This window comes from Neodiprion fabricii, chromosome 5, assembly GCF_021155785.1.
Source record: "Neodiprion fabricii isolate iyNeoFabr1 chromosome 5, iyNeoFabr1.1, whole genome shotgun sequence".
NCBI lineage: Eukaryota > Metazoa > Arthropoda > Insecta > Hymenoptera > Diprionidae > Neodiprion > Neodiprion fabricii.
In genome coordinates this window covers 14,566,300-14,587,314 of record NC_060243.1, presented here as the reverse complement: position 1 = coordinate 14,587,314, position 21,015 = coordinate 14,566,300, and the positions used below count along the sequence as shown (strand labels likewise).

The following is a 21,015-nucleotide window of genomic DNA, read 5'->3' as shown; positions in this document are numbered from 1 at the left end:
TTCACACCAGAAAGATACCAGTGAAAAAAGGATGTAACAATTATTACCGGAAATATCAAATCAAACCAATCCCAGATGCTCCGGGAAGGTCATTAAAAGGATATCCCTATGACGTCCTATAAATATTGTCAGGAGGTCGTGAGTTATCCACCGTGGACATCCTGAAGATATTGTGGGATCGGACATTTTTATATCCCAAGGACATCCACGGGATATTGTGGGATATCGTGGGATGATCCCTGGATATCCAGAATATCCCAGTCTGATGTCCACGAGATATCCTAAGGATGTACTTGTGCTATGTGGGTTGTATGAGTGAAAATTCCTTCTCTGCATGCACAATGTAAGGAGACTGTAGTGCGTAGATGTTATGTTCACCCTTTCAATCCGTTGCTTCCGATGAGAAGCCCGTAAGACCGCAATGCCGTTTGATAAATGAGATGTGGGTGTGCAAATCATTGATGCACGAGAGAATTTTGTTGAAAATATGAAAATATAAACAACTGGTGAATTTGGAGAATCAACGACGGAGCCAAGAATCGAACCTGACATCTAGCGATGCTTTACCGGAGACTTACCCCACTAGACCACCTAGCCGCCCTGACTCTGTTGTCAGTAATTTTTCTCATAACCAGTAAGTTCAAATTTGTTTCCATGTACCCGATTTGTATAAGTGAGAATTTCTTCTCTACATGCACGATGTAAGGAGACTGTAGTGCGTAGAAGTTATGTTCACTATTTCAATCCTTTGCTTCCGATGAAAAGCCCGTGAGACGGCAATGCCGTCTAATAAATAAGTGCAGGTGTGCAAATCATTATTCTACTAGAGAATTTTGTTGAGAATATGTGGATTTGAACAACTGGTGAATTCGAAAAATTAACGACGGAGCCAAGAATCTAACCTGACGTCTAGCGATGCTCTACCGGAGACTTACTCCACTAGACCACGTAGCCGCCCTGACTCTGTTGTCATTAATTTCTTTGATGACCAGTGAGTTTGAATTTGTTTTTATGTGCTCGATCTGGATAAGTAAGAATTTCTTCTCTACATGCACAATGTTAGGAGACTGTAGTGTGTAGATGTTATGTTTACCCTTTTAATCCTTTGCTACCGATGAGGAGTCCGTAATACGGCAATGCCGATTAATAAATAAGATGCGGTCGTGCAAATCATTATTTTACCAGAGAATTTGAATGAAAATATATAAATTTGAACAACAGATGAATTTGAGAAATTAACGACGAATCCAGGAATCAAACCTGGTATCCAGCGATGCTTTACCGGGGACTTACTCCACCAGACCGCCTGGCCGTCCTGACTCTGTTGTCATTAGTTTCTCTCATAACCAGTCATTTCAAATTTGTTTTCATTCGCTTGATTTGTATGAGTATGAATTTCTTCTTTGCATGCACGATGTAAGGAGACTGTAGTGTGTAGATGTTATGTTCACCCTTTTAATCCTTCGCTTCCGATGAGAAGCCCGTAAGACGGCAATGCCGTCTGATAAATAAGACGCGGGTGTGCAAATCATGATTCCACAAGAGAATTTTGTTAAAAATATGTAAATTTGAACAACTGGTGAATTTGAAAAATTAGCGACGGAGCCAAGAATCGAACCTGACATCTAGCGATGCTTTACCGGAGACTTACTCCACTAGACCACGTAGCCGCCCTGACTCTGTTGTCATTAATTTCTCTCATAACCAGTAATTTTATATTTGTTTTTATTCGCCCGATTCGTATGAGTAAAAATTCCTTCCTTGCATGCACGATGTAAGGAGACTGTAGTGTGTAGAAGTTATGTTCACCCTTTCATTCCTTTGCTTCCGATAAGAAGCCCGTAAGACGGCGATGCCGATTGATGAATAAGATGCGGTCGTGCAAATCTTCAATCTACAAGGTAATGTTAATGAAAATATGTAAATTTGAACAACAGGTGAATTTGAAAAATTAACGACGAATCCAGGATCCAAACCTGGTATCCAGCGATGCTTTACCGGAGACTTACTCCACTGAACCACCTAGCCGTCCTGAATCTGTTGTCATTAGTTTCTCTCATAACCAGTAATTTCAAATTTGTTTTCATTCGCCTGATTTGTATGAGTAAGAATTCGTTCCTTGCATGCACGATGTGAGGAGACTGTAGTGTGTAGATGTTATGTTTACCCTTCCAATCCTTTGCATCCGATGAGAAGCCCGTGAGACGGCAATGCCGTCCAATGAATGGGATGCGGGTGTGCGAATCATTAATCTTCCAGTGAATTTTGTTGAGGATATGCAAATTTGAACAACTGGTGAATTTGAAAAATTGAAGACGGAGCCAGGAATCGAACCTGGTATCTAGCGATGCTTTGGCAGAGACTTACTTCACTAGACTACCTAGCCGCTCTGACTCTGTTGTCATTAATTTCTCTGATGACCAGTGAGTTCAAATTTGTTTTTATGTGCCCGATCTGGATAAGTAAGAATTTCTTCTTTACATGCACGATGTAAGGATACTGTAGTGTGTGGATGTTATGTTTACCCTTTCAATCCTTTGCTTTCAATGAGAAGCCCGTCAGACGGCAATGCCGTCTAATGAATGAGATGCGGGTGTGCAAATCATTAATCTAGGAGAGAATTTTGGTAAAAGTATGTGAATTTGAACAACGGGTGAATTTGGAAAATTTACGACGGAACCAGGAATCAAACCTGGTATACAGCGATGCTTTACCAGAGACTTACTTCACTAGACCACCTAGACGCCCTGACTCTGTTGTCATTAATTTCTCTCATAACCAGTTATTCAAATTTGTTTTCATGCGCCTGATTTGTATGAGTAAGGATTCCTCCTCTGCATGCACGATGTAAGGACACTGTAGGGTGAAGATGTTATGTTCACTCTTTCAATCCTTTGCTTCCGATGAAAAGCTCGTGAGACGGCAATGCCGTCTAATAAATGAGATGCAGGTGTGCAAATCATTAATCTTCCAGTGAATTTTGTTGAGGATATGCAAATTTGAACAACTGGTGAATTTGAAAAATTGGAGACGGAGCCAGGAATCGAACCTGGTATCTAGCGATGCTTTGGCAGAGACTTACTCCACTAGACTACCTAGCCGCCCTGACTCTGTTGTCATTAATTTCTCTGATGACCAGTAAGTTCAAATTAGTTTTTATGTGCCCGATCTGGATGAGTGAGAATTTCTTCTTTACATGCACAATGTAAGGAGACGGTAGTGTGTGAATGTTGTGTTTACCCTTTCAATCCGTTGCTTCCGATGAGAAGCCCGTCAGACGGCAATGCCGTCTGATGAATGAGATGCGGTTGTGCAAATCATTAATCTACGAGAGAATTTTGTTGATGATATGTAAATATGAACAACCGGTAAATTTGAAAACTTAACAACGGAGCCGGGAATCGAACCTGGTATCCAGCGATGCTTCACCGGAGACTTACTCCACTAGACCACCTGGCCGCCCTGACTCTGTTGTCATCAATTTCTCTAATGACCAGTGAGTTCAAATTTGGTTTCATGCGCCCGATTTGTATGAGTAAAAATTTCTTCTCTGCATACACGATGTAAGGAGACTGTAGTGTGTCGATGTTATGTTCACCCTTTCAATCCTTTGCTTTCGATGAGCAGCCCGTGAGACGGCAATGCCGTTCAATAAATGAGATGCGGGTGTGCAAATCATTATTCTACGAGAAAATTTCGTTAAAAATATGTAAATTTAAACAACCGGTGAATTCAAAGAATTAGCGACGGAGCCGGGAATCGAACCTGGTGTCTAGCGATGCTTTACTGTGGACTTACTCCACTGGACCACGTAGCCGCTCTGACTCGGTTGTCATTTATTTCTCTTATGACCGGTGAGTTCAAATTTGTTTTCATGTGCCCGATCTGGATGAGTAAGAATTCCGTCACTACATGCACGATGCGAGGAGACTGTAGTGCGTAGATGTTATGTTCACCCTTTCAATCCGTTGCTTCCGATGAGAAGCCCGTAAGACCGCAATGTCGTTTAATAAATAGGATGCGGGTGTGCAAATCATTGATCCACAAGAGAATTTTGTTGAAAATATGTCAATATGAACAACTGGTGAATTTGAAAAATCAACGACGGAGCCAAGAATCGAACCTGACATCTAGCGATGCTTTACCTGAGACTTACTCCACTAGACCACGTAGCCGCCCTGACTCTGTTGTCATTAATTTCTCTCATAACCAGTAATTTTATATTTGTTTTTATTCGCCCGATTCGTATGAGTAAGAATTCCTTCCTTGCATGCACGATGTAAGGAGACTGTAGTGTGTAGATGTTATGTTCACCCTTTCAATCCTTTGCTTCCGATAAGAAGCCCGTAAGACGGCGATGCCGATTGATGAATAAGATGCGGTCGTGCAAATCTTCAATCTACAAGGTAATGTTAATGAAAATATGTAAATTGCAACAACAGGTGAATTTGAAAAATTAACGACGAATCCAGGATCCAAACCTGGTATCCAGCGATGCTTTACCGGAGACTTACTCCACTGAACCACCTAGCCGTCCTGAATCTGTTGTCATTAGTTTCTCTCATAACCAGTAATTTCAAATTTGTTTTCATTCGCCTGATTTGTATGAGTAAGAATTCGTTCCTTGCATGCACGATGTGAGGAGACTGTAGTGTGTAGATGTTATGTTTACCCTTCCAATCCTTTGCATCCGATGAGAAGCCCGTGAGACGGCAATGCCGTCCAATGAATGGGATGCGGGTGTGCGAATCATTAATCTTCCAGTGAATTTTGTTGAGGATATGCAAATTTGAACAACTGGTGAATTTGAAAAATTGAAGACGGAGCCAGGAATCGAACCTGGTATCTAGCGATGCTTTGGCGGAGACTTACTTCACTAGACTACCTAGCCGCTCTGACTCTGTTGTCATTAATTTCTCTGATGACCAGTGAGTTCAAATTTGTTTTTATGTGCCCGATCTGGATAAGTGAGAATTTCTTCTTTACATGCACGATGTAAGGATACTGTAGTGTGTGGATGTTATGTTTACCCTTTCAATCCTTTGCTTTCAATGAGAAGCCCGTCAGACGGCAATGCCGTCTAATGAATGAGATGCGGGTGTGCAAATCATTAATCTAGGAGAGAATTTTGGTAAAAGTATGTGAATTTGAACAACGGGTGAATTTGGAAAATTTACGACGGAACCAGGAATCAAACCTGGTATACAGCGATGCTTTACCAGAGACTTACTTCACTAGACCACCTAGACGCCCTGACTCTGTTGTCATTAATTTCTCTCATAACCAGTTATTCAAATTTGTTTTCATGCGCCTGATTTGTATGAGTAAGGATTCCTCCTCTGCATGCACGATGTAAGGACACTGTAGGGTGAAGATGTTATGTTCACTCTTTCAATCCTTTGCTTCCGATGAAAAGCTCGTGAGACGGCAATGCCGTCTAATAAATGAGATGCAGGTGTGCAAATCATTAATCTTCCAGTGAATTTTGTTGAGGATATGCAAATCTGAACAACTGGTGAATTTGAAAAATTGGAGACGGAGCCAGGAATCGAACCTGGTATCTAGCGATGCTTTGGCAGAGACTTACTCCACTAGACTACCTAGCCGCCCTGACTCTGATGTCATTAATTTCTCTGATGACCAGTAAGTTCAAATTAGTTTTTATGTGCCCGATCTGGATGAGTGAGAATTTCTTCTCTACATGCACAATGTAAGGAGACGGTAGTGTGTGAATGTTGTGTTCACCCTTTCAATCCGTAGCTTCCGATGAGAAGCCCGTCAGACGGCAATGCCGTCTGATGAATGAGATGCGGTTGTGCAAATCATTAATCTACGAGAGAATTTTGTTGATGATATGTAAATATGAACAACCGGTAAATTTGAAAACTTAACAACGGAGCCGGGAATCGAACCTGGTATCCAGCGATGCTTCACCGGAGACTTACTCCACTAGACCACCTGGCCGCCCTGACTCTGTTGTCATCAATTTCTCTAATGACCAGTGAGTTCAAATTTGGTTTCATGCGCCCGATTTGTATGAGTAAAAATTTCTTCTCTGCATACACGATGTAAGGAGACTGTAGTGTGTCGATGTTATGTTCACCCTTTCAATCCTTTGCTTTCGATGAGCAGCCCGTGAGACGGCAATGCCGTTTAATAAATGAGATGCGGGTGTGCAAATCATTATTCTACGAGAAAATTTCGTTAAAAATATGTAAATTTAAACAACCGGTGAATTCAAAGAATTAGCGACGGAGCCGGGAATCGAACCTGGTGTCTAGCGATGCTTTACTGTAGACTTACTCCACTGGACCACGTAGCCGCTCTGACTCGGTTGTCATTTATTTCTCTTATGACCGGTGAGTTCAAATTTGTTTTCATGTGCCCGATCTGGATGAGTAAGAATTCCGTCACTACATGCACGATGCGAGGAGACTGTAGTGCGTAGATGTTATGTTCACCCTTTCAATCCGTTGCTTCCGATGAGAAGCCCGTAAGACCGCAATGTCGTTTAATAAATGGGATGCGGGTGTGCAAATCATTGATCCACAAGAGAATTTTGTTGAAAATATGTCAATATGAACAACTGGTGAATTTGAAAAATCAACGACGGAGCCAAGAATCGAACCTGACATCTAGCGATGCTTTACCGGAGACTTACCCCACTAGGCCACCAAGCCGCCCTGACTCTGTTGTCAGTAATTTTTCTTATAACCAGTAAGTTCAAATTTGTTTCCATGTGCCCGATTTGTATGAGTAAGAATATCTTCTCTACATGCACGATGTAAGGAGACTGTAGTGCGTAGAAGTTATTTTCACTATTTCAATCCTTTGCTTCCGGTGAAAAGCCCGTGAGACGGCAATGCCGTCCAATAAATGAGATGCGGGTGTGCAAATCATTATTCTACGATAGAATGTTGGTGAAAATATGTAAATTTGAACAACTGGTGAATTCGAAAAATTAACGACGGAGCCAAGAATCAAACCTGACATCTAGCAATGCTCTACCGGAGACTTACTCCACTAGACCACGTAGCCGCCCTGACTCTGTTGTCATTAATTTCTCTGATAACCAGTGAGTTTAAATTTGTTTTTACGTGCTCGATCTGGATAAGAAAGAATTTCTTCTCTACATGCACGATGTGAGGAGACTGTAGTGTGTAGATGTTATGTTTACCCTTTTAATCCTTTGCTACCGATGAGGAGTCCGTAATACGGCAATGCCGATTGATGAATAATATGCGGTCGTGCAAACCATTATTGTACCAGAGAATTTTAATAAAAATATTTAAATTTGAACAACAGATGAATTCGAAAAATTAACGACGAATCCAGGAATCAAACTTGGTATCCAGCGATGCTTTACCGGAGACTTACTCCACTAGACCACCTGGCCGTCCTGACTCTGTCGTCATTAGTTTCTCTCATAACCAGTAATTTCGAATTTGTTCTTATGCGCCCGATTTGTATGAGTAAGAATTCCTGCTCTGCATGCACGAAGTCAGGAGACCGCAGTGTGTAGATGTTATGTTTACCCTTTCAATCCTTTGCTTTCAATGAGAAGCCCGTCAGACGGCAACGCTGTCTAATGAATGAGATGCGGTTGTGCAAATCATTAATCTACGAGAGGATTTCGTTGAAGATATGTAAATATGAACAACCGGTAAATTTGAAAACTTAACAACGGAGCCGGGAATCGAACCTGATATCTAGCGATGCTTCACCGGAGACTTACTCCACTAGACCACCTGGCCGCCCTGACTCTGTTGTCATCAATTTCTCTCATGACCAGTGAGTTCAAATTTGGTTTCATGCGCCCGATTTGTATGAGTAAGAATTTCTTCTCTACATGCACGATGTAAGGAGACTGTAGTGCGTAGAAGTTATGTTCACTATTTCAATCCTTTGCTTCCGATAAAAAGCCCGTGAGACGGCAATGCCGTCTAATAAATAAGTGCAGGTGTGCAAATCATTATTCTACTAGAGAATTTTGTTGAGAATATGTGGAATTGAACATTTGGTGAATTCGAAAAATTAACGACGGAGCCAAGAATCTAACCTGACGTCTAGCGATGCTCCACCGGAGACTTACTCCACTAGACCACGTAGCCGCCCTGACTCTGTTGTCATTAATTTCTCTGATGACCAGTGAGTTTGAATTTGTTTTTATGTGCTCGATCTGGATAAGTAAGAATTTCTTCTCTACATGCACAATGTTAGGAGACTGTAGTGTGTAGATGTTATGTTTACCCTTTTAATCCATTGCTACCGATGAGGAGTCCGTAATACGGCAATGCCGATTAATGAATAAGATGCGGTCGTGCAAATCAATATTTTACCAGAGAATTTGAATGAAAATATATAAATTTGAACAACAGATGAATTTGAGAAATTAACGACGAATCCAGGAATCAAACCTGGTATCCAGCGATGCTTTACCGGGGACGTACTCCACCAGACCGCCTGGCCGTCCTGACTCTGTTGTCATTAGTTTCTCTCATAACCAGTCATTTCAAATTTGTTTTCATTCGCTTGATTTGTATGAGTATGAATTTCTTCTTTGCATGCACGATGTAAGGAGACTGTAGTGTGTAGATGTTATGTTCACCCTTTTAATCCTTCGCTTCCGATGAGAAGCCCGTAAGACGGCAATGCCGTCTGATAAATAAGACGCGGGTGTGCAAATCATAATTCCACAAGAGAATTTTGTTAAAAATATGTAAATTTGAACAACTGGTGAATTTGAAAAATTAGCGACGGAGCCAAGAATCGAACCTGACATCTAGCGATGCTTTACCGGAGACTTACTCCACTAGACCACGTAGCCGCCCTGACTCTGTTGTCATTAATTTCTCTCATGACCAGTAATTTTATATTTGTTTTTATTCGCCCGATTCGTATGAGTAAGAATTCCTTCCTTGCATGCACGATGTAAGGAGACTGTAGTGTGTAGATGTTATGTTCACCCTTTCAATCCTTTGCTTCCGATAAGAAGCCCGTAAGACAGCGATGCCGATTGATGAATAAGATGCGGTCGTGCAAATCATCAATCTACAAGGTAATGTTAATGAAAATATGTAAATTTGAACAACAGGTGAATTTGAAAAATTAACGACGAATCCAGGATCCAAACCTGGTATCCAGCGATGCTTTACCGGAGACTTACTCCACTGAACCACCTAGCCGTCCTGAATCTGTTGTCATTAGTTTCTCTCATAACCAGTAATTTTGAATTTGTTTTCATTCGCCTGATTTGTATGAGTAAGAATTCGTTCCTTGCATGCACGATGTGAGGAGACTGTAGTGTGTAGATGTTATGTTTACCCTTCCAATCCTTTGCATCCGATGAGAAGCCCGTGAGACGGCAATGCCGTCCAATGAATGGGATGCGGGTGTGCGAATCATTAATCTTCCAGTGAACTTTGTTGAGGATATGCAAATTTGAACAACTGGTGAATTTGAAAAATTGAAGACGGAGCCAGGAATCGAACCTGGTATCTAGCGATGCTTTGGCAGAGACTTACTTCACTAGACTACCTAGCCGCTCTGACTCTGTTGTCATTACTTTCTCTGATGACCAGTGAGTTCAAATTTGTTTTTATGTGCCCGATCTGGATAAGTGAGAATTTCTTCTTTACATGCACGATGTAAGGATACTGTAGTGTGTGGATGTTATGTTTACCCTTTCAATCCTTTGCTTTCAATGAGAAGCCCGTCAGACGGCAATGCCGTCTAATGAATGAGATGCGGGTGTGCAAATCATTAATCTAGGAGAGAATTTTGGTAAAAGTATGTGAATTTGAACAACGGGTGAATTTGGAAAATTTACGACGGAACCAGGAATCAAACCTGGTATACAGCGATGCTTTACCAGAGACTTACTTCACTAGACCACCTAGACGCCCTGACACTGTTGTCATTAATTTCTCTCATAACCAGTTATTCAAATTTGCTTTCATGCGCCTGATTTGTATGAGTAAGGATTCCTCCTCTGCATGCACGATGTAAGGACACTGTAGGGTGAAGATGTTATGTTCACTCTTTCAATCCTTTGCTTCCGATGAAAAGCCCGTGAGACGGCGATGCCGTCTAATAAATGAGATGCAGGTGTGCAAATCATTAATCTTCCAGTGAATTTTGTTGAGGATATGCAAATTTGAACAACTGGTGAATTTGAAAAATTGAAGACGGAGCCAGGAATCGAACCTGGTATCTAGCGATGCTTTGGCAGAGACTTACTCCACTAGACTACCTAGCCGCCCTGACTCTGTTGTCATTAATTTCTCTGATGACCAGTAAGTTCAAATTAGTTTTTATGTGCCCGATCTGGATGAGTGAGAATTTCTTCTTTACATGCACAATGTAAGGAGACGGTAGTGTGTGAATGTTGTGTTTACCCTTTCAATCCGTTGCTTCCGATGAGAAGCCCGTCAGACGGCAATGCCGTCTGATGAATGAGATGCGGTTGTGCAAATCATTAATCTACGAGAGAATTTTGTTGATGATATGTAAATATGGACAACCGGTAAATTTGAAAACTTAACGACGGAGTCAGGAATCGAACCTGGTATCTAGCGATGCTTCACCGGAGACTTACTCCACTAGACCACCTGGCCGCCCTGACTCTGTTGTCATCAATTTCTCTAATGACCAGTGAGTTCAAATTTGGTTTCATGCGCCCGATTTGTATGAGTGAGATTTCCTTCTCTGCATGCACGTTGTAAGGAGACTGTAGTGTGTCGATGTTATGTTCACTGTTCCAATCTTTTGCTCCCGATGAGAAGCCCGTGAGACGGCAATGCTGTTTAGTAAATGAGATACGGGTGTGCAAATCATTATTCTACGAGAGAATTCCGTTAAAAATATGTGAATTTGAACAACTGGTGAATTTGAAAAATCAGCGACGGAGCCGGGAATCGAACCTGGTATCTAGCGATGCCTTACCGTGGACTTAGTCCACTGGACTACCTAGCCGCCCTGACTCTGTTGCCATTAATTCCTCTCATGACCGGTGAGTTCAAATTTGTTTTCATGCGCCCGATTTGTATGAGTGAGATTTTCTTCTCTGCATGCACTATGTAAGGAGACTGTAGTGTGTCGATGTTATGTTCACCCTTTTAATCCTTTGCTACCGATGAGGAGTCCGTAATACGGCAATGCCGATTAATGAATAAGATGCGGTCGTGCAAATCATTATTTTACCAGAGAATTTTAATGAAAATATCTAAATTTGAACACCAGATGAATTTGAGAAATTAACGACAAATCCAGGAATCAAACCTGGTATCCAGCGATGCTTTACCGGGGACTTACTCCACTAGACCGCCTGGCCGTCCTGACTCTGTTGTCATTAGTTTCTCTCATAACCAGTCATTTCAAATTTGTTTTCATTCGCTTGATTTGTATGAGTATGAATTTCTTCTTTGCATGCACGATGTAAGGAGACTGTAGTGTGTAGATGTTATGTTCACCCTTTGAATCCTTTGCTTCCGATGAGAAGCCCGTAAGACGGCAATGCCGTCTGATAAATGAGACGCGGGTGTGCAAATCATGATTCCACAAGAGAATTTTGTTAAAAATATGTAAATTTGAACAACTGGTGAATTTGAAAAATTAGCGACGGAGCCAAGAATCGAACCTGACATCTAGCGATGCTTTACCGGAGACTTACTCCACTAGACCACGTAGCCGCCCTGACTCTGTTGTCATTAATTTCTCTCATAACCAGTAATTTTAAATTTGTTTTTATTCGCCCGATTCGTATGAGTAAGAATTCCTTCCTTGCATGCACGATGTAAGGAGACTGTAGTGTGTAGATGTTATGTTCACCCTTTCAATCCTTTGCTTCCGATAAGAAGCCCGTAAGACGGCGATGCCGATTGATGAATAAGATGCGGTCGTGCAAATCATCAATCTACAAGAGAATGTTAATGAAAATATGTAAATTTGAACAACAGGTGAATTTGAAAAATTAACGACGAATCCAGGATCCAAACCTGGTATCCAGCGATGCTTTACCGGAGACTGACTCCACTGAACCACCTAGCCGTCCTGAATATGTTGTCATTAGTTTCTCTCATAACCAGTAATTTCAAATTTGTTTTCATTCGCCTGATTTGTATGAGTAAGAATTCGTTCCTTGCATGCACGATGTGAGGAGACTGTAGTGTGTAGATGTTATGTTTACCCTTCCAATCCTTCGCATCCGATGAGAAGCCCGTGAGACGGCAATGCCGTCCAATGAATGGGATGCGGGTGTGCGAATCATTAATCTTCCAGTGAATTTTGTTGAGGATATGCAAATTTGAACAACTGGTGAATTTGAAAAATTGAAGACGGAGCCAGGAATCGAACCTGGTATCTAGCGATGCCTTACCGTAGACTTAGTCCACTGGACTACCTAGCCGCCCTGACTCTGTTGTCATTAATTCCTCTCATGACCGGTGAGTTCAAATTTGTTTTCATGCGCCCGATTTGTATGAGTGAGATTTTCTTCTCTGCATGCACTATGTGAGGAGACTGTAGTGTGTCGATGTTATGTTCACCCTTCCAATCCTTTGCTTTTGATGGAAAGCCCGTGAGACGGCAATGCCGTCTAATCAATGAGATGCAGGTGTGCAAATCATCATTCCACAAGAGAATTTCGTTGAGAATATGTAAATTTGAACAACTGGTGAATTGAAAAAATAAACGACGGAGCCAAGAATCAAACCTGGTATACAGCGATGCTTTACCGGAGACTTACTCCACTAGACCACCTAGCCGCCCTGACTCTGTTGTCATAAATTTCTCTTATGACCAGTGAGTTCGAATTTGTTTTCATGTGCCCGATCTGGATAAGTAAGAATTTCTTTTCTACATGCACGATGTGAGGAGACTGTAGTGTGTAGATGTTATGTTCACCCTTCGAATCCTTTGCTACCGATGAGAAGCCCGTAAGACGGCAATGCCGTCTGATAAATGAGATGCGGGTGTGCATATCATTATACCACAAGAGAATTTTGTTCAAAATATGTAAATTTGAACAACCGGTGAATTTTAAAAATTGACGACGGAGTCAAGAATCGTACCTGACATCTAGCGATGCTTTACCGGAGACTTACTCCACCAGACCACCTTGCTGCCCTGACTCTGTTGTCAATAATTTCTCTAATAACCAGTGAGTTCACATTTGTTTTTATGTGCCCGATTTGTATGAGTAAGAATCCCGTCTCTACATGCACAATGTGAGGAGACTGTAGTGCGTAGATGTTATGTTCACTCTTTCAATCCGTTGTTTCCGATGAGAAGCCCGTACGACCGCAATGCCGTTTATTAAATGAGATGCGGGTGTGCAACTCATTGATCCACAAGAGAATACTGTTGAAAATATGTAAATATAAACAACTGGTGAATTTGGAAAATCAACGACGGAGCCAAGAATCGAACCTGACATCTAGCGATGCTCAACCGGAGACTTACCTCACTCGACCACCTAGCCGCCCTGACTCTGTTGTCATCAACTTATCTCATAACCAGTGTGTTCAAATTTGTTTTCATGTGCCTGATTTGTATGAGTGAGAATTTCTTCTCTGCAGGCACAATGTAAGGAGACTGTAGTGTGTAGATGTTATGTTCACCCTCTCAATCCTTTTCTTTCGATGAGAAGCCCGTGAGACGGCAATGCCGTCCAATCAGTGAGATGCGTGCGTGCAAATCATTATTCTACAAGAGAATTTTGTTGAAAATATGTAAATTTGGAAAAACTGGTGAATTTGAAAAATTAACGACGGAGCCGGAAATCGAACCTGGTATCTAGCGATGCTTTACCAGAGACTCACTCCACTAGACCACCTAGCCGCCCTGACTCTGTTGTTAATAATGTCTCTCTCAACCAGTGAGTTCAAATTTGTTTCCATGTGTTCGATTTGTATGAGTAAGAATTTCTTCTCTGCATGCATAATGTAAGGAGTCTGTGGTGTGTAGATGTTATGTTTACCGTTTCGATCCTTTGCTTCCGATGAAAAGCCCGTGAGATAGCAACGCCGTCCAATCAATGAGATGCGTGTGTGCAAACCATTAATCTACGAGAGAATTTTGTTAAAAATATGTAAATTTATACAACTGGTGAATTCGAAAAATTAACGACGGAACCATGAATCAAACCTGGTATCTAGCGATGCTTTACCGAAGAACTACTTCACTAGACCACCTAGCCGCCCCGACTCTGCTGTCATTAGTTTCTCTTCTAACCAGTGAGTTCAAATTTGTTTTCATGCGCCTGATTTGTATGAGTAAGAATTCCTTCTTTGCATGCACGACGTTAGGAGACTGTATTGTGTAGATGTTATGTTTGTCACGTGCGGAGTGGTCTCGCACACGACGACTTCAACCCTCTTAGAACTCACAGAGGTTTATATTCAATTTTTAGGTGGATTGGGAGGTGAACGTCCTCTACAGGGCGTTCCCTGGGAATAGGTTTGGAAGATTTCAATAGATCGTACGAATGTTCAATGGGAAGCAAAGAAAAAAATGTTTCATAGCTCAAACTAAAAGCAGAAAAGGTTCTTAACAAGGAAGCTTAGAATATGTTCTTATACTACTCACGTTTTCTCTCTCTCTCTCTCCCGCTTGCTGCTTTGGCCTCGAAGGTGCCGAAGTACACACGCCTTCACACACTCACTTACAGGCTACACTGCTCTATAGAGTTCGTGGCTTATACGATTGCGCTTATTACTAGCTTCAAAGACTGACGCCGCGACGCGAAATGCTTCGGAATACCGCTCGTAAAATTAGAGGTGTTTTCGCTCTAATCGTTGGTGATTCTAAGTCTGATACTCTTCACACAGCAGCTCTGAAGGAGCCTGGGTTCCGTAGATGTCGTTCCTAGCTGTCTCTAACGGGGACTGCCTTCGCTCGCTCGTCCGACATCCCTTGGAACGTCGGGCGGCGAGCGAGTTCTTGCTGAATTTACAACTCGGGGTTTTCGCTGAATACACAATTTCGGAACAAAGGCTCGCCTCGCGACAGTCATCCTTGAAGCGCGTGATTTCTCGCTCACCTCATCCCGGTGTTGATTACACCCGGGATCTGGCGGGCGCGAAGACGCTCACGTTGCTGGCCGTCCAACTGCGCCGTTGCGCTTGGTCACTCCATGAACTGGTTATAATAAAATATTTTATATAGACTAACTAAAACTATGCTTCCTTGTTTCTGAAGATAATAATAATTGATATAATCGGTAATATACTATAGTTTTGAGTAAATATGCGGCGCCCGTGACATCCCTCCCCCCTTAGGTGTCGATGCCACCATCGACGCGGTGCGCCGGGCCGACGGTGACACGGACACTCGAGGGTTGGCTTACCGCTGACCGCATATTTTGAACATTCGGTATTTACATTGTTTGTGTATTGCACATAAGCTCTTTCATGACCCGCGCACATACACACACAACACTTTTTGGTTTTGGCTTTGTCACTCACTTGTCACCACACTGCTGGCTCGTCGCTCGGTCGTCCTTGCGTCTCGCCAGCTGCTTAGCCCTCGTGAGCTGGGTCCTTGGCGTCCTCGGGTGTCCTTAGACGGCCTTGGTGTCCTCGTTTCTTTTCGTCTCTGCTGGCTTGGCCTGGAGGGTTGCGGGTGGAGGTCCGCTCGGTGATTCCTCCCACCGGATCAGATCCTCGACGACCTCCGGTTCATTCTGCAGGACGTCCGCGAGGTTTGCCGGAGATTCTGGCGTTGCGGGTGGCACGTCACCGGCCGGTTCTTTCTAGCCGATCAGGTCGCCCTCTGCTGGTGCTTCCTCCTCTGCGGGTCCAAGGAGTTGGTCCATTTCCCTTTGAAGGGTAATCCAACGGCCCAGGATCCGCGTACGGACTGCGGGGATCATTACTCCGGTTAACCACCTGTAATCGATTGAGAAAGGAGCCACTTCTTCCTCCAAGACGACCAGGTGGTCGGTTCGTACCCCCTTTTCTACTGTGTCCCGCCCGGTTTGTACCCCCTTCTCCTTGGCGTTGGCAGGTATGTGGCGTCGTGACGTCGTCGCCCGCACGGGTTCGTCGGTCTTTGGGGTTGGTCTGACCTCTCGGGTGGCCTTAGGAGCTGCTCGATCGGCGGAGGCTCTTTTTTCGCCGAGGAGGCGACCGAAGGCTTTCACGCGGTGGCCCGCGTGTAGGCCCGGTCTGTTCCCGACACTCTCGCCGCAGAGCGTGCAGTTTGAGCTTGACGACCTCCGGTGCGAGAGGAAGCGCTCCAAGTAGCATTCCTCCCAGTGCTGGTTGTCTCCGCTCCTCCCGCAGGTCGGGCAGATGCCGCGCCTCACCTTGTGCACCGCCCGGGTGATCGTTGCTGAGGTCCTCTTCGCCGTCGGAGGTGCCACCAGCTTCGGCGAGACGGTCGAGACCGCCGCCTCAGCCGGTGCTGGTTGGGGTGCTGATACTCGTGCCGGTGGTAGTGCTCGTGCCGGTGTTCGAATCGCTATCTCGTACTTTGATAGGCACGAGATTGCGTGGCGCAGCTGCTCATTTCCCGGTCGGTCTTCCATGGGTGTTATGTGATACGCGTTGTTGCTGCGAAGCTCTGCCGCGGCCAGGGCCGTCGAAGCTAGAAGCACCCACACGCACAACATCATCGAATTGGTGGACGGTGGCTCGTACTCCTACACTGGCTGTTTACGCGTCTCGCTTTTTCGCTCCCGCACTCTTGATCTCTTACACTCATACTTGCGCACCCTCATACACATATTCGCTTCGCTTACGGCAATTACTGCGTAGCTCAGCTGTACATTCCGATTTTTATTTTTATTTTTTTTTTTATTTTTATGGTACAACTTCAGCAAACTGGCTAGCGGCTTATACCACTGCCAGTTTTACCTTGTCGGCATGCTTCCTTATCCTTTTCCCATTCTCTGCCTCCAGTATTATATTACTATGGTCAGTTATCTGGACGATTTTATATGGGCCATGATATTGGGAGTCGAACTTACCCTTACGAGGTTCCTTAAGGACATAGGCAAGGTCGCTCACTTTACCTGGGAAAGGACGGACTTTCTTGTCGTAGTATTTTTTGGTTGTTTCCTTCGCGCGATTTTGATTTTCACTGGCCATTCGCGTATTTCGGAGAGGTGTTTTGTTAGCTCGATAATATACGAATTATACGTGGATAGTTTTTCGTCCACGGGGAACTGACTCGGTAGCCGAGGCAGCCTCCCGTACACGATTTCATAAGGGGTCAAATTCGTCGCCTCGTGCACGCTAGTGTTATATGATAATTCCGCGTAAGGCAACAAACGGTCCCAATCGTCGTACGTACCTGCATAGTGCTTTATGTATTCCGCTAACAGTATGTGACTTTGTTCGAGCGCTCCGTTCGTCTGTGGTCGATAGCCGGAAGTCGTTACTTGCTTTATATGAAAGATTTTGGATATTTCGCGTAGTAAATTTCCGGTAAAGGCTGCTCCGCGATCAGTAAGGATCGCACGGGGAGCTCCAAATTGCGCAATTAATCGCCTCGCCATAGCCTCGGCGATCGTAGTCGCTTTTAAATCGGGTATCGGTTCCGCTGAACAATATTTCGATAGGTGGTCTTGCACGGTGAGTATGTGTTTATTGCCATGTGGTGTTGTTGGCAACGGACCCACCGTATCGAGTGACACCTTATCAAAAACGTCTGCCGGCGTATCAGTAATGAGCATCGGCTCGCGCGTCTTCGCTCGAACCAATTTACGTTCCTGACAGCCTTTGCAGCGACGAATATAATCTTGCACTTCGTTTTTCAGCGAAGGCCAATAAAAACGTTCACGGATTCTACGATAGGTCTTGGTTACCCCTCAATGGCCTCCGACAAGACTCGCATGAAATTCCTCAATTATTTGCGAGTGTTGTTTGTCCGGTGGTCGTCAAATGGTACCGTGGCATATCGTGGTAACTATGTTTGTTTTACCGAGTATCCTATTTAACCAATCGAGCAGTTTTGTGCTTGGTAGTTCGTCCGTATAGTCTCCCGAGCGTGAAATACGAACCGACTTCACGGCCGCTTGTTGAAGGGCGAATTTAAGATTCTCGAGTCCCTTGAATATGTGCTCGGCGTTTGTTTCGTCGTCGTACCGTTTTTTAATAACAATACTATAAATTTTATTGGACCCACACGGAGTCACCGCTATTTGTCCGATCGATGAATTCCGGTCTTTAATTGTTCGTCCATCTAACCTACCTAGGTCAGCGAGTAGTTTTCCCACTTAGGTTGATAGTTCTCCATCTGCAAAAATGAAATGGACTAAGTTACCTGGTTTGTACGTTAGACATTCTCGCGAGCTAATTACCGTACTTGTTTTTGCTATAGGTTTTTCTTGGTCAGGTTCCTCTTTACTGGACAAGTCCAGTGAGGACGACGTGATCGAGGACAAATTCGTGTCTTTCGATCCTATTATAATGGGGTCATCAGGAAGAGTTATGAATTCGCTTTTATTACCGGTGGAATTTCCGGGAGGTGTAGCACGTGGTAACGCACGTGGTTGGTATGATGTAGACTTTGCAGCCGGGGCCGCATCGTTGCTGGGCAATGACCATCTCACCGTGGGGCGGGGAGCGGGCAGTAGAGAGGTCCGAGCGGGCTGCGAGGTGTCGGGTTCGCGCTCGAGTCCTGCGGCCATACTTGTCTTGGGTCTCACTCTCGCGCTTGCTCGCGGCATACTCTCTCCCTCAGCTGGTTGCTCATCGTTTTCGTCGTCCGCCTCCGTTCCTTCTTCTTCCGTGCGTAATGATATCTTCTCCCTCGCACTCAGCCGCCGTACTAATTCCTGGTCCGATGGTGACTTAAACCTACCTTCTAACGCTTTCAAGCGGCTGGTAAGCTCAGCATCTCCGGCGATGTCATCGAAAGGGTCTTGTTCCTGGAGAATCATCCAGGCCTCCTCTTCTACCTCATCCCCCTCCGACAGATGATCAGGCCAGTCAAAATCTGTTTTATCAGGCCTTTTTTGGGGGTCACGGGAGGATTTGGTGTGATGCCGCTCTTCCAAACGCCTTAATGATTCGTTGAATTTGTTAATTGAATCTTCAAGAGTTGCCGTTACCGTCTTTGTACTATCTGCTTCCGATTCCTCCGTGCTTCCATCTGAATCGTTGCTGGGGGCGGTGAGCGCGACCGTGATAGTGGCAGGCCTCTGGTCAGACGTCGCGCTTGCGGATTCCGATGAAAACACCGGCTATTGGGGACCTCCGAGGGGCTTGACCTCTACGGGGGGTGGAGACTTCGGTCTTTTCGGAGGAAGTAACTGTGAGGGCAACATACTGCGGTGCAAACGCTGTATGAGTGGCCCTGAGCTCTCGGGTTCAGATCCGGAGGGTTTCGCGTCGGCGGGAGGTGGGCACCTCGCGGGTCTTGTAACGACCTTCCCGCGCGTGCGTGTCGCCACCGGGCCTGAGCTCTCCGAGCTTCCCTCTCTTCTTTCCGGTACTGTGGGCACCGTGGGCACGCTGCGTAGGCGCGAACGTGTGCGCGCCGCTACGATTGATGCGTCGGCCTTGGACGGGTCAGCTGATGTCTCAGGTGTCGTGTCTTTACGATTACCGGAAGGTTTCGAAAATAAAGGCGAAACCTGAGCCTTCTGAAGGACTTTTGTCTCTGCGTCTGAATCACTTGTAGACGAGAGTTTCTTTAGGTCTACGGGATTACGGGTGAGTGCATCGGCATTTACATTTTCACGCCCTGGCTTATGTTGGAATTCATAATCGTATTTACATAACCTAATTTTCCATATTTTGAGCCTTTTGCATGGATCGAGCGTAGAACGCATCCATTTGAGAGGCTCGTGATCGCTTACGAGCTCAAATTTTCTTCCATAGAGATAAGTGGAGAAATATTCAATTGAATCGATTATGGCCAGACACTCTTGTTCCGTAGTTCCGTAGTTCTTCTCAGCTTACATTTGAAATTCGTCGCGAAGAGACACATTTTTGACTTGTGTGTGAAGCTTGTTGATATGTGCAGACATATGCTGTATGTGGCTATTAATGTGAATTAAATTCACTTATACATTTATTTTGAACGGCAGGCCGTTCATTTTTGACGATATCAACTACGGATATCATGTTTATAGCGAGAACAGTTTGCTAGAGGAGAGTACAATTTTCGAAATTTTCAGATGAGTTGAAAAATTAGTTCTTTTCAGCGTTAGTGAAGATTCTAGAGTGGTACGCGACCGGTAGATCGTGGCCATCGTGAATTTGCGACAATACTGCTCCGAGTGCAAATTCCGAGGCGTCGGTCGTCAAGATAAATTGTTTAGATAGATCGGGATATTGTAAGATCGGTTCTCGACAGAGGGCCTTGCGAAGCCTGCGAAAGCTGTTCTTCTGCTCTCGCTCCCACACGAATGGTTTTCCCTTTTTGAGTAAGTCTGATAAGGGCTTGGATATGACAGCGAAATCCGGAATAAACCGACATGATTAACCGGCGAGTCCCAGAAATTGCCGCACGTTTTTCTGCGTCCTTGGGTGCGGGAATTTACACACTGCCTCTAGCTTCTTCGGGTCCATTCGCAACCCGTCGCGGCTAACGATATGCCCGAGATACGCGACTTCGCTACGCAAGAACTCACATTAATCTCGTTCGAGGACGAGGTTTGCTTCCTCAGGACGTTGCATGAGACGCCGGATTTTAGTCTTATGCTCTTCGAGAGTTTCCGCAAATACTACAATCTCGTCGAGATATACGAACAGTTCTGTCCCTTGCAACCCAATCAGCACCCGATCCATCAGGCGCTGAAAGGTCGCGGGCGCGTTTTTGAGACCTTCGGGCATGCGAACGTACTCGTAGTGCCCGTTTATCGTGGAAAACGCTGTCTTTGGACCGTCTCTCCGATCCATCGGGATCTGCTGGAAGCCGCTCGCTAGATCGAATGTCGAAAAGTACGTAGCTTTTCCCAGCTGTTCGAGTATTTCTATCATATTCGGGAGGGGGTACGCGTCGAAAATCGTCTTCTCGTTCAGTTTACGGAAATCGATGACCATGCGCATCCGCGGATTCCCT

The 21,015-nt window shown here is 44.5% G+C and overlaps 1 protein-coding gene across 1 annotated transcript; it reads right to left on the bottom strand.

The window, feature by feature from the left end:
* Positions 1 to 18,195: 18,195 nt before the first annotated feature.
* Positions 18,196 to 19,938, bottom strand: LOC124181975. Its single transcript, XM_046568748.1, has 4 exons — positions 19,911 to 19,938; positions 19,217 to 19,647; positions 18,305 to 19,147; positions 18,196 to 18,240 (listed from the first exon to the last, which is right to left on the bottom strand). The coding sequence occupies exons 1-4, from the start codon at positions 19,936 to 19,938 to the stop codon at positions 18,196 to 18,198; spliced, it is 1,347 nt and encodes a 448-aa protein (XP_046424704.1).
* Positions 19,939 to 21,015: the final 1,077 nt, after the last annotated feature.